Source organism: Bactrocera neohumeralis, chromosome 4 (assembly GCF_024586455.1).
Source record: "Bactrocera neohumeralis isolate Rockhampton chromosome 4, APGP_CSIRO_Bneo_wtdbg2-racon-allhic-juicebox.fasta_v2, whole genome shotgun sequence".
NCBI lineage: Eukaryota > Metazoa > Arthropoda > Insecta > Diptera > Tephritidae > Bactrocera > Bactrocera neohumeralis.
This window is the reverse complement of record NC_065921.1, coordinates 19,395,299-19,413,898: the sequence shown is the minus strand read 5'-3', so window position 1 is coordinate 19,413,898 and position 18,600 is coordinate 19,395,299. Positions and strand designations below refer to the sequence as shown.

The 18,600-nt window shown below is 37.8% G+C and overlaps 1 protein-coding gene across 2 annotated transcripts in view; it reads right to left on the bottom strand.

Annotated features, from left to right (window-relative positions):
- The window catches only part of LOC126757348 (mucin-5AC), a 40,869-nt gene extending 32,291 nt beyond the window's left edge, over positions 1–8,578 (bottom strand). The window contains exons 1-2 of one of the 2 annotated variants that reach the window (XM_050471185.1): positions 8,249–8,578; positions 4,329–5,586 (exon numbers count right to left, since the gene is read on the bottom strand). In XM_050471185.1, the coding sequence (XP_050327142.1) occupies positions 4,329–5,024 (696 nt within the window). In that variant the 5' untranslated portion in view covers positions 5,025–5,586; positions 8,249–8,578. The remainder of the gene's footprint in view (positions 1–4,328; positions 5,587–8,248) is intronic. The other variant, XM_050471186.1, reaches the window with a different exon arrangement.
- Positions 8,579–18,600: the final 10,022 nt, after the last annotated feature.

Genomic DNA, 18,600 nt, shown 5'->3' with positions numbered 1-18,600 from the left:
AAGCCATTGGCAAAAGATGGGGTCTTTCCTCGAAATTAGTCTACTGGCTCTAGGACACCATACTCAAGCTATAATGTGCTATGGGATCTTTGTGTGGTGGCGCGCCTTAGAAAAGCACACATTTGGAAGTTAGAGAGCGTCCAACGAGCAGCGCTCATTAGCATGCGATGTGCTCTAAAATCGACTCCTACCAAGGCACATGCCATTTTGAATACATATATTGCAAATAGTATCGCTCAAAAGTGTATGGCCGCGAAAGTTGCCATCAGACTCAGAGTATCTGAAATGAACGAGTGTCTGTCGAAAATCTTCGTACGCTTAGACTTTATACCGGATCTTTTAGGATCATGCAGTCGCTATAACAAACTTTGGCGACTGTTTCTTCTTCCACATACCTGTGTAGAAGTTGTGGGTGGGTAGAAGCCATGGGAGAATAGAGGCAGTTAGCTTCTTGACGGGTAGGTCAAAGCTTTAGGGGAAGGTTGATGGAGGGGTTTACTGTTAGGAATTCTCTGTCAACTTCAGTTTCCGACTACTTGTTTCACAAACCGTGCGTTCAATACTGTGGGTGCCAGACCACAGAGAATCGCAGGCCAAAGTAAAGCTAATTAGCTAGCAAGAAATGGTATCCTAGCTTAGCTCTTTGTAGATGGAGAATAGGTCGGTGCTGCCCTCTTCTCGTGTGTTCTACTACTGAATGGCTGGGCTTCGCGGAACTTGACGAACGCTGGGCTACAATCTTCTCTTGGGCTGTCGCAAAATCATTTTGGTCCAAGTTTGATCGCATGAGATTTTTTCCCTCAGTAAAGCCAGCCTCTTCCAAGTTGTGAAGATTCTAACAGGCCATTGTCCTTTTGGCGTCCATGGCGCAAGTTTGAGAATCCTACCGGACGCCTTCTGACGAAGCTGAATGGAAGAAGACGCGGTGGAAACATCTCAGCACTCTCTTCTTAATTGTCCCGCGTTTACGAGATTGAGACTTTACCACTGTGGAGCTCACACTTTCAGATATCCCATGAAATTGGTGAGAATATAAATTAAATGTCTAAACAAATGTTATCGGCCACAAGATGTTTTTGTTAACTTATAGGTTCGAATTACAGAAGTTCTATTTTTATGGATTTTTTTTTCGTTTCGAAATTATATGTGTTTTCATGGAATTGAACATTGTCAATTTTTTTTGTTTTATTTCATGCAATTTTTTTTAAATTTGTTACATGCTTTTAAGCATGCTCTGAAAATATATTTTCCGTTGTGCGCTAGAATTTGAGAAGAGACAAACTCAATGGCAGACCCTTCAAAAGAGTTGAATGTTTTATTATGATGTGTTATTATTATCCCTGATGTACATCTGAGTTGGTAATTTTAAAGCTTCTATATTCCGCATTTCAAAATTTTTCCTCAACGAACTTAGGGTGGCATATTTTGCGTTTCTGCACAAAAAGCTGTTATAAAATTTTTCCCAAATAGGTAAACAACTCTATAGACACAAACATTTATACACACGTAGCATAATCAATTTACCCCCAAATTCGTAATGTCATTTTATTTACTATGGCACACTTCACACGTCATTCGACCATTCAAAGACGAATGCCATATGCCGGAACCATGCGTTGGGAAATGTTGCGTGTAGAAGAGTCGCAGACACGCATCCACCGTTGTACGCAACGAAGTGGAAAATTACGTGTACCGTGTGTCTACACACATTTATGTATTAACGAAAGCTTGGAAACAACGAGGCATGGAACACGAACTGCAGCAAATTATCGACAAACGAGCTGACAAATAGCGGCTAATGCGGTAGAGGAGCTAACTTGTGGAAATGAGTGGACCAAAGGTAAACAAACAATGGAAAAGGCGAATAAAACAAAATTGCTAAACGTAAACAGAGAGAATACAAACAAAAACATTAATTTTAAATAAAGGCTGCTGAAAAATAAAAGGGAAGACATAGTCAGAGAATTGCAAGATTGAAATTTAAGACATGGCACGTTGTAAACAATTGCATAATTGGTGCAGCACTAACGGAGCATAAAACGTGAAAACCAACAACGTTGCGCACTGCACGTTACAACTAGTACACCTTTGTAATTTAAATGCAAGCAATGTCTGCACGAAAACGGTGTCACTATAGCTAGCATAGTCTCTGTATGTTGGTGAGGTTTGATACCTTTTGGAATTTATAATGGCGTTTTGAACTTGAAAATTTCTATTTTATTAATTTCACTTTTATATCGGAAACGGTATTGTGGGTGCATATTCGACATTCCATTCCGTTTCATATTATTAACAAAAGGCTTTGTGTACTCATATTAATTTTACAAGTACTAAGTTCTCTTCTTGCCACTCTCGCTTTCCATCTTTCTTTTACTAGAAAAAATTTGAGTTTATTTATGGAAAAACTTTAAAATTATTACTAGTATGGGAATCAACCAATCCGTAACCTTAGTACCAACGAGCACGTAACTATTACGAGATGACTAGTGTTATCAAATCGATAACAACATCGGTTTATACTTCATTACCCAAAAGCGCTCAAAGAGAAAATTATAATCATGTAGTATATTCAAAAGAAATACTTACATATATCCTGTATGAAATATTGAACTTGAGTTTGGACGGAGTTTATGCGTTCGTGGCCGAAGATGAAACGCAGAAAGACGGGTATATACATATGTATGTATCTGTAGAACGTGCTCCGAAAACTCTTTTATTAGCCTGAAAGTCCTTTCACGGGAATTCTTCAAGTATGATCTACATCGATTATTTGGAGAACTACTTCACAGCAGTGTTTGACATGTTTTATTAGCCTGAAAGCCATTTAGAGATCCATCAGGCATGATTTACATGGATTACTTGGATAACTACTTCACAGCAGTGTTTGCCGCTGTAATTTTGTGATCAACATAGAAACGTGGATGGACTGGTATGCAACAGAGACTAAGAAACAGTGGATTCACCCAAGAAATCTGCTTCGAAGAGGGGGAAAACTGCTATTACTTCGGCTGGAAAAGTTGTTTAGAGGAAATCACTAATGATTACCAAGAGAAGGGTAAATCGATCACAAAACTCTATCTTAAATAAATTCGGCACCGTATTGCAGAAAAATGGCACGATTTGGCGAAGAAAGAAGTGATCTTATATCCTGACAAAGCACTGACTCAGACTCGCCGTCGTGTTGATTGAGTTAGAACACGATATGCTGTTCCAACTAACTTATTCCCCATATTTGGCTCCTTTCGAATTCTTTTTGTTTCCAAACGCTAAAAAGCCTCACGGCGATCAAAAGTTTCCATAAAGTTTTATTTTGTAGACCACCAGAAAACATATTTTTCAGATGTGTTAAAGAAGTTGGATCATACTCGTACATAGCTGGGTGAAGTGTACCGAGTTATGGAGAATTTCAACACTGTGTTTTGAAATCAAAATCCAAAATTTTCGTTATTTTTTATTTATATTATATTATTCTTAGCATATTCGAGTTCTAGGAATATCTTATACTGCCTATAAACAGCTACAAACTTGAAATGTTTCCTAAATTATTCACTGGTAAGCTTTTTGATGCAACGCTCCCAACTTCATATATTCTGTAACTAGAAAACTCAATACAAACGAATGACGCCGCTAGTTAGAAGTGGGAAGAAATCTTTTATACTTATATTGATGGCGTTTGGTTTCAAAGCATTCAAAAAATGTAACTATTTTCAGTAAGTTTCCTATGTACTTGTAGTTCAGAAGCATTAGTGCCGCAATTTATTTTGTACGTAACCGGTGAAAACAGAAATTAAATTACTCACATTTAACGTAACAGCTGATCAATTGACAAAACCAATTGTCAACTGTCAATAGATAGCAATTAATTCCACACAAATGTTTGCTTTTGTTTTATTGTTTGAAAATAACAATACTACATGAGCTTATCGAAAATGCACACAAATTCCTAAGTTAAACAATAAAATAAAATAATACGAATAAAATGCGATGAATCACTATTATTTTGACCGTGAATCCCGCAAGTCATTTGTGAAAATTTATTTGTGAGTGGACTTGTGCAGGCATTCTTTCGAATCTAATCAATGAGCATACGAGTTAGATATGAATTGGCATTGATAAAGTTTGAAGTCAGCGCAAACTATAACAATTTGATGTGTCATAAAGAAAAAAATTAAAGTTTTGCCTACATATGGTATATACGAAGGCAACGGAGGCAGTTATAGGAATATTTAAATATATAAACAACTACTTCTAAAACTGCTTTCAGAGTTCACTACTGTGTATTTTTAGAAAATGTGCTTTAAATTTGTGCTATCCAAGTTCCAACTTACCCCATTTCGTAACTGTCCATTATTGCGATTTATATCGGTGCCATTGTTTGGGCTACCAGCCGCGCCATTTGCCACGCCTACGTTCATGCTGATCGCTTCCACAGCGTTATGGTCGATTTTATGTTGATTATTTGTATGCTTCGCTTCACCACTATCTTTCTTTGTTCCTGGACTCACTATAATCTGTTGGGCATAGAATGGCTCCTCGGTGCGTAAGGAAAATGATTGCGATAGCGTAGCAGCTGACGAGTCGTTACGCTTTTTTCTGCCGAAGAGCGGAGATTGTTTCTTGCTTAGAGCACCCAATGCCGCTGCGTCTTCTTCCACCGCACTATATTCCTGAATAGCTTGTAAATTATCGTTATGCAGAGTTTTATCTTTGCGTAGGTCCACAGTTGTTGATGTCGAGACAATGGCACTTTTGAAACGATCAAAACAGTAGGGTGGTGTTTTAGTACAATTGAGGCATGCGCATAATGCTGATGATATTGTCGGTGTATTCGAGGCGTTAAAATCAAAGCTCTCGTCGTCTAGTGGGTTTGGCTTATAAGGCGCCACCGGTGGCAGTCCCTTCGGCGTGTATGGTGATGAGCATTCAGACGAAATATCGTTATTGATGCAAATACAATCGGTCAGATGGATCGAGAGTGCAGGTCGTGAATGCACCGCTACACTGCGTATAATCGCGCTGGCCATACAATGAAAAGGACGGCTCGTCGAGAAATTGTTCGCAAAGCTGGTGCGAATGTGCGAATTGATGCGTTCAAAATACGTGATTGCCGGTGTTTGTGGGACGGATATTGAATAAACACGTGTGGTGTATGCGCGTATTTACTGCAGATCGTACGGCTGGTGATCTTTGGACGGCAGTTATTATCACTCTTCACTGACGATTATTGCAATGATTCACACTTTGTTTTGATTCTTATGGTTATTTTTATTACGAAATTATCTGTTTTCTGGCACACACTTAACGGTATTACACTTGTAGGATTTTGTAAATATTACACTTATACTAAAAGTAATGTTTGGTAACCAATTTGTTTGTATGTATATGTATATGTATGTGTATATTTATATTGTTCACTTTTAATAGAATGCAAGACGTTGGGAAGTTTATCAATCATTCATGGCTTTCAAGGTCAAAGTACTTTGTTATCTGCTTGCTGTTTGTTGCTCGCTATCACAGTGCCTGCCATGAATGTTTTCTTTCATAGCGAAGTCACAGTTCAAATCTATTATAAATGCCGTAAATGCTCTGCAATTAAAATGCAAAAAAATTAATATTTAATAATTGAAGCTATTAATGTTAATAAATTGAATGAAAACTGATTATTAAATTGTTAATTAAAAAAATTTAATATTATACATTTTTCTTTCAAATGAAAATGTGTTTTTGAAGAATTAATTTTTAAATTTTTGTAATGAGATTATTTAAAATATTTAACTTTTTTATTTAATGTTTGAATTTATATAAAAAAATTAAAAACTTTATTTTAAGCATAAAATTCTTGTTTAAAATTATATATTATTCAAGCATTTCTTTGGAGAAGAGGAGTGAATGAAGGATGAGAGGAATGAAGTGAAGTTAGTTAAATTTATGTTTTCATATTAAAAAAAATTTTTGTTATCCAGTTTTGTTTTATGATTTAACCATCTAATCAAATTTAACCCAGACTAAAAAAAAAATTAATACAAATCTTCATTCTCGTCTTCAAAACAGGCGCCTGAGCCAATACAAGCATGCCAACGATTAATATAATTTTTTATGCACTTGTTAAAAGCCTCGGTTGGGAAGATCTTCAAGCCCTTCAGCAATTTTTGATTTTTTCAGCTTCGACTCATTTCTGAAGCCCCATTCGTTAGATTTTTGGTCAGTTTCGACATTCATATTCATAACCCACGTTTCATCATCAGTAATGATGAGTTTAATGAATGTGTGGTTCTCGATTACATTGCCAAGCATCTCTTTTGCTTGACAACTTGTTTGCAAAATATCCAGGTACTCGTACCAAAAGTCCATTCCTTAAATTTTTGGTCAGTTTCAACGTTCAAAAATCCACATTTCAGCACCAGTGAACTTGATGAATGTAGGGTCCTCAGTTACGTTGTCAAGCATCTCTTTTGCGACCTGTATTTGACAACTTGTTTGCAAAAGATCCAGGTACTCCTACCAAAAGTCTAGCATTGTCAAGCATCATACGTAAAATACCAACCATAAAGTGTTGAGTTGATCTATAAGAGATGCGGAGATGCTTTGCTATCTTTCTGATGCCAACATTATAATTTTCAAGTACTGTTTTTATACTCCTTTCGATGCTATCGTTACTAACAGAGTTGGACGACTTACATGAGGCTAGTTTTTGATGAATTCACGACCCTCAGAAGCTTTGGGTCACTTAAATTTTTTTGTTCGTGATAAAGTAGACTGCCGAAAACACTTCTCCTAAAATTTTCAAGATCCTTAGCCGTAATTGAAAGCACAAAATTCAAAGCAAACTCATTGTTAATTTTTTTCTATCGTAAAAACTGTTAAACAAACTGTTCGCCACGCCCACAAACAGCTTCCTAATACACATTATTTGACAGCTAATAGTTGTAGTTTTTATCAGTCCGGATCAAATTTGATCACATGCTAAATAGGTTTACTCCGAATTTTCCCTTGTTATACCCTGAGTAGAGTGCATTAAGTTTGCCACAAAGTTTGTAACACCAAAAAGGAAACGTCGATAAGTATAACAAGCTGAGTCGATTTAGCCATGTATGTAGGTCTGTTTGTCTATATACATATGTATGTATACGCGAACTAGTTCCTACATTTTTGAGATATCAGAAGCTGGCCCTTTTCCGGAATTGTCTATATGGGACCACTATAGGATGTATGGCACATAACTGCTAAACAAAAAGAACGTTCAGAATCAAGTTCTTCTATGAAAATCGTTTGAATTTTACGACATATCTTTATGAAATTCGGCATGAATTATTGCTTTAGTCTATAAATCTAGAAATCTGCGAAGAAAATTTTTCAATTCGGATCACTATTGCATACAAGCTGACCGCTCAAAATAAAGTTGTTGTAAGGAATCTTTTGTATTTGTGAAGAGTATTAAACGGGTTGCTACGATGCAACCGAAGTTAAAGTTTTTCTAGTTTTTAGATTAGAATTTAGAAGCATTCAACCTTTGTACATTTGATCATCATCAACTTTGGGCTGCTTTACGCGTTTATTTGAATAAAATTTCCTTACCACATACATACATATGTATGGATAGAATTTTTCGCAATCTTCAATCACTGTTTAATTGAATTAAAATTCATTGCTTCGGCTTACAAACCATCTTCCGTAGAGTTTAATGAACTGCATTCAGCGGTTTGGTCACTTTTTTGTTTATGCAAACGCAGAAAAGTTCTAAAGACCTCAGCGAAAATCAACTCCAAAACTGAATATGTTCAATTAGAAACAGTAACAGAAGAAAAAGTAATAAATAAATGATGAAAGTAAAAACAACAAATCGCGACGAAGCACGCAAATTTTTTTTGGTCAACAGAATTTATGCAAAACTGGTTCGAAGTATCACAACAAAAAGCAATTAAAAAGAAAAGAAAACAAACAGCATAAACAAGCAGCAAAAAAATAGAGCACCTTCTCAGCTACTGTCAGAGATATATTATCGAAATGCTGTGCTGTTGAGGGACACAACTGTAAAGGCAACAACAAACGCAATTAAAATGCTCACGGTGCTTTTGCAAACGCCATTTTGGCATTTAACTTTTCACTCACAAAACAATTGGCGAAGAATAATTGACATTTAACTACTTAGGAACACTACGGAAAAGCACGACTCCTTCGTTTACATACAGACACCGCCGAGGCATGAATACATCAAAACAAAAGCATTGATACAAATGCGAGTACAAACCTGCTCGATTTTTGATTTTTATTTTATTTCGATTTACTATACGAGTATACCTCTAACATTTGAGGCTGTCACAAAAACAGTTATGCACTAGTACATTCAACACCCACAACAAAGCAAAAAAGCTTAATACCTAGCCGTAATTGCCAGCTCTTTCTTAATTCGAGACGAAAATTTTCGAACGTGTCTTTGAAAATAAGCGAAATTTAATTAAATCACTCTAAACCCGGAAAATTGCATATTATTACAAGCATTAATATACGTATAACAAGCTGAAAATGTTTGAACCGAAAATCGCACAGCTGCGCCCACGTCCAGCCGCAGTTGTCTCACTTCGCTAACTAATTCGGCAATGTAACAGCGCAGCGACAACGCGTCCACCAAGTCCAATGCAAGTAGAGCCACACACATACCTACGTACATAAGTTCATAGCTGGTAGCAGTGCCCGGCAACGTCGAAAAGTCGAATTGCGCCAAACACGGTAGAGCAAGCAGCAAACGGAGACCGGCGGCCAGCCAGCTGTCGTGGCAATGAGAGAGCAATCGGTCGGGCTGTGTACTGCGCCAGCGCCGACAACGGGCTTGATAACGTGTATATAATAATAGTTACTTACGCTTTGTCGCTATCATTTGCAACCGACCTCCTCGACCGAGCGTAAAAAGCAGAACAACAACAGCTGTGCTGACTTTTTGCATACTTAGTCATTGCCGAGTTGGAAATTGAAAGTGGTTACGGCTTTTAAAAAAATTACGGTTTACGAATGACATCCTTCATGCCAGCTAGTTTATTTGTTTTAACTTTCCGGTCCCAAACTGTAAAAAAATTAATTTTTTTATTGGACTTATCCACTAATTTATCCATAGAGAGAGTAAAAGTGCAATACTTCAATTGGTTGTATCAGGGTACAGGATAAGCGGTTCGTTCATATTCTCAAAAAAACAGATTTTTTATTATCATGTTTGGTGATAGTTCTTGTTACGTCCTGAGCAAACATTCCTCCTAAATATTAAGGAGTGTCCCCGTTTGGGGGGGATTTGCCAGAAATAAATCCGAGTTCGCTCCGGTTAAGCAGCCCCGATTGTAAGTTGAACACAAATTCGTAAACCATAACTTCAGTTATTCCAAGTTCGGAAGTATAATTTAAGTATCTATGTAGCTGTTTCAGAAACTATTTCATTAAATCTAAATTTCGAACTCTTAAACTAATCATTGTTTTAATAGAAACCTTTATTATCTTCTTCAAAATGGTCTTCTCTTGAGTCAATTGGTTATTCCTACTTCGCATACAACTTAGTTTTGGCTTGCTAGTGCTTTAAGACTTCGAATGAGTTTGTTTTATGATTCCAAACGACCAAGCCCAAAGGTTTAGAGCGAATATTTTAGTTTTAGGAACTGAAGCAAAAGTCACAGATAAACAATCTGGATTGAAACTTTCGAATTAGAGACTCTTCCACTCTCTTTTGCTAGCTGTAGGTTTTTTTATAGAATGATTAATTTTCCTCTTTCTCTGCTTCCCCCGGCGGGTACTGGTAGTGTTTTCATCCAATTGAATGACATGACCTAGTCGCTGTCTCTTAAATCCGTTAACTGTGTCAATGACGTCGTATATAGTACTTCGTACAGCTCATCGTTCCATCGACTGCGGTATTAGCCGTTACCTATGCGCAAAGGACCATAAATCTTCCGCAGAACCTTTCTCTCGAAAACTCGTAACTCATCAGATGATGTCATGGTTCATGCCTCTGCAGCTTAAAGCACGACGGGGATGATGAGTGACTTGTAGAATTTGGTCTTTGTTCATCGAGAGAGGGCTTTACTTCTCGATTCCCTACTCAGTCCAACGTAGCACCTGTTGGCAAGAGTTATTCTGCGTTGGATTTCGAGGCTGACGTTGTTGTTGATGTTAATGCTGGTTCCAAGATAGACGAAATTATCTACGACTTCGAAGCTATGACTGTCAACAGTAAAGTGAAAGACAAGCTAAGCAAAGCCAATCCAAGCCAAGCGAATGCGACGACTGTTTGTTTGATGACGGAAGATATTTCTTCTTACCTTCATTTACTATTAGACCCATTTGATTCTCCTGCAAGGCGGTAATACCATTAGAAATAGTTCCAAATTTATATCCAACTTTTTTGGTGAAATGCGATAGTACTCGCACTAATAGCAAGCTTTAGTATTTTCTATCTTTAATAAATAAAATTTGGAATAATTTCCTTTTGGGTATTATCTCAAGCAATAAATTTGCTTAAAGGTCTCCAAAATTGCATTCGTCTCTTCAATCTTGGTATTTTGCCTTGGTCGACATAGCTGAGCGCTCGCCTAAGATGAAAGAGAATAATATACATCTAAGCAGACCAGTTGTAGTATGTAGAGCCAACCTAAGCTCAGCCCTTTCACTTTTCATGAGACTTGTACAATTTAAGCAGAAATTAGACAGCAACGTATTGCTTAACATGAGTGACGTATTTTACAGGTAAAAATTAAAGCACCTACAAATGAGCATATACTTGCATATATGTTACGACAAATATAACAGTAATCATAAATATATACAGTAATTAAAATTTAAAAACACCTACAATTTCACCCAACGAAAATGAGGCGAAAAACGTCATCAAACGGATATTACTTCGTTCCTTTGTTTGACGTTTGTTCTTGTTATGATCATTTAACAGCGATTTGCTAAACGCTTTCATATTTAACATTACTTAACAAATATAACATCGAATGTGTTCGCTGCGTTTGCTACCTGGTATAAATGTTAGAAGTCATTGGTTTTTGTTTTATTGTTTCCGTGTCGACGATGTCGAGAGCGTTTAGCACCTAAGCATTTCTCACTGCACTTTATGTACATATGTATGTATATGTATATAAGTAAATATGTATTTAGAGATGTGTATAAATTCTCTGCGAACTCTCCGTCTTTTTTATCATTTTTGTGCATTGAATTTCAATTTGATAAGCAATGAACTGAAACAACGTATGCAAAATTCTAGAAACTCAGACAATATATTATATACTAAGAGTGAATAAGACGAAACACGATTTCATTTTATTCTCATCAAGTGATTACAAACGATATACGCGGCCAATCGAGTAGTTATATTTGATGCAAGTTTAAACACAATGTAAAATAGCGTATCTATTTATATGGTGGATTAAATTTCATTTACATAAGAGTCGATGTGCTTATTATACAATGTATGTACTATATAAATATTTCTCAGTACTAATAAACCTAATAATAATGGAGATTAGCACACGGCAACCTTATAAATATTGAAACTTGTATTATACCTTACCAGCCGCTAATGACTGTCGGTCACTGAGTCGAGTTCGCTTTATTAGGTATTGCGGTGATGCTTTAAATACGGTGTATGCACTTGAATTTGTTGTAATTATAACAATTTATAAGCAATTCCATATGAATGATACACTTTTAAACTATGCTCTCTTCCACTTGGAGGAAAATTTTTAGTGGAAATGCGCCCACATAAAGTGAGATTTATACTTTAATATTTATTATTATTGCTGCCTTTATGCCGCGATGTCTGAATTTGGTATCCCCTCAAAACTAATACGGCTGTGTAAATTGACGTTGAGCAACACCAAAAGCTCCGTCAGGATCGGGAAGGACCTCTCCGAGCCGTTTGATACCAAACGAGGTTTCAGACAAGGCGACTCCCTATCGTGCGACTTCTTCAACCTGCTTCTGGAGAAAATAGTACGAGCTGCAGAACTAAACAGAGAAGGTACCATCTTCTATAAGAGTGTACAGCTGCTGGCGTATGCCGACGATATTGATATCATCGGCCTCAACACCCGCGCCGTTAGTTCTGCTTTCTCCAGGCTGGACAAGGAAGCACAGAAAATGGGTCTGGCAGTGAACGAGGGCAAGACGAAATATCTCCTGTCATCAAACAAACAGTCGTCGCACTCGCGACTTGGCTCTCACGTCACTGTTGACAGTCATAACTTTGAAGTCGTAGATAATTTCGTCTATCTTGGAACCAGCGTAAACACCACCAACAATGTCAGCCTAGAAATCCAACGCAGGATAACTCTTGCCAACAGGTGCTACTTCGGACTGAGTAGGCAATTGAAAAGTAAAGTCCTCTCTCGACGAACAAAAGCCAAACTCTATAAGTCGCTCATAATTCCCGTCCTGCTATATGGTGCAGAGGCTTGGACGTTGTCAACAACTGATGAGTCGACGTTGCGAGTTTTCGAGAGAAAAGTTCTGCGAAAGATTTATGGTCCTTTGCGCGTTGGCCACGGCGAATATCGCATTCGATGGAACGATGAGCTGTACGAGACAACAGCGGACAACGAGAAGACAGCGGCTACGCTGGCTAGGTCATGTTGTCCGAATGGACGAAAACACTCCAGCTCTGAAAGTATTCGACGCTGTACCCGCCGGGGGAAGCAGAGGAAGAGGAAGACCTCCACTCCGTTGGAAGGACCAAGTGGAGAAGGACCTGGCTACGCTTGGAATATCCAATTGGCGCCACGTAGCGAAAAGGAGAAACGACTGGCGCGCTGTTGTTAACTCGGCTATAATCGCGTAAGCGGTGTCTACGCCAATTAAGAAGAAGATTTATTATTATTATTTGTATTATTTTGCTTTTTTTATACCCTGAACAGGGTACATTAAGTTTGTCACGAAGTTTGTAACACCCAGAAGGAAGCGTCACAGGCCCTATAAAATGTATATATAAATGATCAGTATGTTGAGCTGAGTCGATTTAGCCATGTCCGTCTGTCTGTCTCTCCGTCTATATATATACGAACTAGTCCCTCAGTTCTTAAGATATCGTTTTGAAAATTTGCAAACTTCATTTTCTCTTCAAGAAGCTCCTTATTTGTCTGAACTGCCGATATCGGACCACTATAACATATAGCTGCCATATAAACTGAACGATCGGAATCAAGTTCTTGTATGGAAAACTTTCACATTTGACAATGCATCTTCACGAAATTTGGTATAGATTATTTTCTAAGATAATAATGTAATATACGAAGAAATTTTTCAGATCGGTTCTTGCATGGGAAACTTCCTCATTTGACGATATATGTACATATCTTCACGAAATTTGGTCTGAATTATTGTTCATAGAAATGATGTAATATCGGTAGAAATTGTTCAGATCGGCTCACTGTAGCATATAGCTGCCATACAAACCGACCCATCGGAATCAAGGGCTTATAAACTGTATAAGTCCCTCATTATTCCCGTCCTGCTATAGGGTGCGGTGGAACACAGCATCTAATGAGTTGGCTTTAGGAGGGTTCGATATAAAGGCTTTAGGGTTTTTAGATTTATGGTGACATAGGTAACGGTGAATCTCGCAGTCGATGCAACGATGAGCTGCACGTGGTATACGGCGACATTGACATAGTTCAGCGAATCAAGAGACAGCGGCTGCTCTGGCTAGGTCGTGTTATCTGGATAGAAGAGAAGACTCCAGCTATGAAGGTTTTCGATTCAGTACCCGCCGTTGGAAGCAGAGGAAGAGGTAGACCTCCACTCCGTTGGAGAGATCAAATGGAGTAGAATCTGGCTGCACTTGGTATTTCGAATTAGCGCCAAGTGGCGAAAAGAAGAAACTCGCGCTGTTGTTAACACGGCTATAACCGCGTAAGTGGTGTCTACGCCAGTGAAGAATAAGAAGAAAACAACCAATATGATTGTAAACATTTTACCCGCTCGTCGAATAAATATGTTGAGTTCTTTAACAATGTTCTTTAATACAGATTTATGCTAACACCTGAAGGTATTTCCCCGGCTTTGATCCTTGTGAAAGCATAAAATGTTCGGTGACAGCCGGACTTAGCTCTTACTTACTTGATAATAATGGCTTTTTTACTTGGTTGTTTTTCGGAGAACAATTTCACTTAACGGGATTTGAATCTACAATTTACTTAGAGGTAATCATGCTTTTAGGACAGTCTTTGGAACAGCATCCCCACTCTTGAAATCATCATATACTATACATATGTTTATAAGCATAATATTGTTTAGAAAAAATATTACTCATACGCTTCGTACAACCGCGCCTTCACATGGATCTAATTATACCCAGCTATATAACTATCATAATCTAGATTAGATTTACAACTATTAATATAAAGACCCGCTCACCAACCAATTAATGCAGGTTGCCTGCTCGCGGCCAATTGTTTTACCGTTTCCCATGCTACGTATAAATAAATACAAACATATGTGTACAGTAAGTGTAAGTGAATAAATAAGTATGTCGATACGTATGTATACTTTTAACAATGGCCGCAAGTTGCTTTAATTCAGGTTGCACTAAGATCCGTTGCAAAATGTGGAGTTGTGTAACAACTTTTACACCGGCAATTATATTGTTTTATTATATACATATTTATTTACTTAGTTTTGTTGTGCATCTTGCTCTGCTCTTACTTCACTGTTTTAACGTACATTTGGTTTGAGATTATGTTGTTGCGAGTTCGTGATATTCAAAATGAAAGTAAAACTTCGTTTCTTTCTGCCAAGTAGCGGATCTTTCAATGTTTCTTTCCGTTATATTTTTTATTTTTATTTTTTTGCTGTCATCTAACAACTCACCGGAAGGTGATCGACTTGGCATTAGATGCAGAAAATCGATGTGCAGTTATCAAAAGTAAAAACAATCAATGTCGCTCACATTGAACTGGTTTGGATTGTCGGTGGATAGAGGCCTTGACATGCCGCTTAGTAATTAACGGTGATTGCTCTTAAAGTGAACATCTGTGCGTTTAAATATTAAATTAGTTGGTTGCGGTTAGTAAGATGTTATTAAGTGTGCGAAAAGTTTATTTAAAAGTGAGTGGATTACAAGTAGTAAGAGTTCATATGCTCTTATATCCATCAACTATAACCGGCACCTGCGCTTCTGATATAATTTACTGTTTACGTTTTGATATTTGAAGTACATTGTCTACATACATACTATATTATAATATAATGGTACGCATAGTCTTTTTTAAGCAGCTTCTGAACGACTTTCGACCGTTCTTGAAGCAAAGTGGTGCTACTGGTTTTATTTTTATACCCTGAACAGCGTACATTTACTTCGCTACGAAGTTTGTAACATCCAGAAGGAAACATTGGTGTCCCTGCTTCTTCTTCTTAGTTAACAATAGCGCGCCAGTCGTTTCTTCATTTCGCAAAGTGGCGCCAATTGCAGATTCCAAGCCGAAGTCCTTCTCCATCTGGTCCTTCCAACGGAGTTGAGATCTTACTCTTCCTCTGCTTTCCCCGGCGGGTACTGCGTCGAATACTCTCAGAGCTGGAGTGTTTTCGTCCACTCGGACGACATGACCTAGCCAGCGTAGCCGCTGTCTTTTAATTCGCTGAACTATATCAATGTCGTCGTATAACTAATACAGCTCATCGTTCCATCGAATGCGATATTCGCCGCGGCCATACATCTTTCGCAGAACTTTTCTCTCGAAAACTCGTAACTTCGACTCATCAGATGTTCTCATCGTCCATGCCTCTGCACCATACAGCAGGACGGGAATAATGAGTGACTTATAGAGTTTTGTTTATGTTCGTCGAGAGAGGACTTTACTTCTCAATTGCCTACTTAGTCCGAAGTAGCACCTGTTGACAAGAGTTATTGTGCGTTGGATTTCGAGACTGACGTTGTTGTTGGAGTTGATGCTGGTTCCAGGATAGACGAAATTATCTACGACTTCGAAGTTATGACTGTCAACAGTGATGTGGGTGCCTAGTGGCGAGTGCGACGACTGTTTGTTTAATGACAGGAGATATTTCGTCTTGCCATCGTTCGCCACTGGACTGATTTGCTTCGCTGCCTTATCCATTCTGGAAAAAGCAGAACTAACGGCGCGGTTATTAAGGCCAATGATATTGGTGTGCCTATAAAGTATAAACATATAAGGTGTGTTCCAAAGTGAACCGGACTTTTTGAATCTAGCGCCCCCTGGTGGCGCCATCTATGTGTCGACTGGTGCGTTAGAATTCGCTATCGATTGTCTAGTGAGAGTTTCATGACATTTCATTGATTGCAAGTGAAGTTATTGCGTTTTAAGTATCAGTATATTTGTGTTATTGGTTCGAAAATGAGCTTCGAACAAAGAGCCAACATTAAATTTTGTTTTAAAATTGGTAAAACCTTTACCGAAACGTTTCAATTAATGAAACAACTTTATGGCGTTGATTGCCTATCCTGTAGCAGAGTGGACGAGTGGTTTCAACGTTTTCAAAGTGTTCGTGAGGACATAAATGACGATCAACATGTGGGCCAATAAAAACCGTGATCACCGGAAATTCCATCGAAACTGTGCGTGAATTCATCAAAAATCAGCCGAAATCATCATTGAAATTCATGGAAATGGAATTGAACATCTCCAAAACATCGATTTATCGCATTTTGACCGAAAATTTGGGCTTACGAAAGGTATGTGCATGGTGACGACCAAAAATTGCTCAGAATCCAACATTCGAAGGACGCTTGTGACTGATTATTTGACCAAAAATCACATCTTAACCATTATAGACTGCCCGTATTCATCTGATATCGCACCGTGCGATTTCTTCCTTTTCGGAAAAATGCATTTGCCCGTGAAAGGAAAGCTTTATGCAGACGCAGAGGCCATTCAAAAAGCTTGCACCGGCATACTGGCGGCCTTACCGGCCAATGAGCAAAAACACTCGTTCGACATGCTTTTGGACCGTGCAAAATGCTGTATTGAAGCAGAAGGAGACTATTACGAATAAAATAAATTGATTTTGCCGAAAAAACCATTTGTTGTTTTTTTTTTAAAGTCCTGTTTACTTTGGAACGCACCTTGTAAATGAACTGCGTGATGAGCTGAGTCGATTGTGAAAAGTTCTTGTGCGGAAAACTTTTTATTTGACGAGAAATCTCCATGTCAAAGGATTATTGCCCAAAGCGAAACTACAATCATTGTTCAGATCGGACCAATTCAATAACGTATTGCCATTTTGCAGATAATTTCATAATGCTACTCTCATAGAAACCCTTGGCCCTTTTGGCCAAAAGCAGAACCACCGATTTTCATAAATTCACCAGCAAAATCGTTAGTCATAGACAAGTACAAGCAGCAATCACTTGATGCCAGATCTAATATAAGGTGGATAAGAACATGCCAGCCAAACTCCCGGTGCTTTTGGCGAATCACTATCGATGCGTGGGGCTGACGTTGTCTTGATCGAATGCAAATCCTCTCTGAATGACCAAAGTTGGCTACTTTGGAGCGATTGCTTACTTCAGATGGTGCAATTGTTGACAGTACAGCGCCGAATTAAGAGTTTGGGCGTAAGGGAGCAGCGCATTCTTAGAAGATTCCCTGCCAAAATCACCAAACACATAGCAAAACCTTCCTGACGTTTACTGTATCATAGCATAAAGCTATCTGAGAAGCTCTTTTATTACGAAAATTTATCTCTCTTACGCTATATAGCGTAAACCACGTAACCTAAAACGTAAGTAACCGATTACTATTGGAAAAATTATGGATATCTTTTATTACACCTATTGTGCCTGTCGCAAACAAGCAGTGAAAGGCATGAGAATACCATTTATTAAAATTCATTAAAATCGCAGGAATATGGCTTCGCGATATGGCTTGATTATGAAAAACGTTTTCTAGTATCAAGATACTAATGGAAATTTATTAATTCGTATGCAGTTACGTTATAGAAATTTGAATATGTATTTAAAATTGATTTAGAATATAATTTAAATACTCCGAAATCACTCAGAAAACTGACAAGTGAGATAGTGATGCCTACATTCAGGCGTTATGACATTAGCAGAATATAAATATAACATACTTTTAGGCGCAAGTAAATTATATAGGCACACGCAACCAACAGCACACATATATACAAATATATATGTTTATGTGTATATACATATGTAGCATTGTTCGATCAACGCTATGCCGACCTGCCTAGAGCCGTAAACAACTGCTGAACACAAGACTTTACTTTTGCTGAAAGAGAGCGAGAGTTAAGCAGAACACATATTTTTTCGTTATATCACATTTGAAAGTAGATGCTTTTATTTAACAAATAAAATTTAACACTTCACGTCGATATTACAAAATTTATAAGAAGAAGGCTTAAAATTAGCAATTGGAATAGGATTTTTACGGAGTTTGACCAACGCCGATATTGATAGGAAAATAGCATATTTGATAGACAATGATACCGAATCAATTTCAGCGTGCGTTGTATTATCTTACACAGGCAAAGAGGAAGAAAGGGTTGCGGTGACGCAATCACCCATAAAACGGAACCCAATTTGATAATTAGAAAATTCATAAGCATACAGAAGAAAAACGTAAC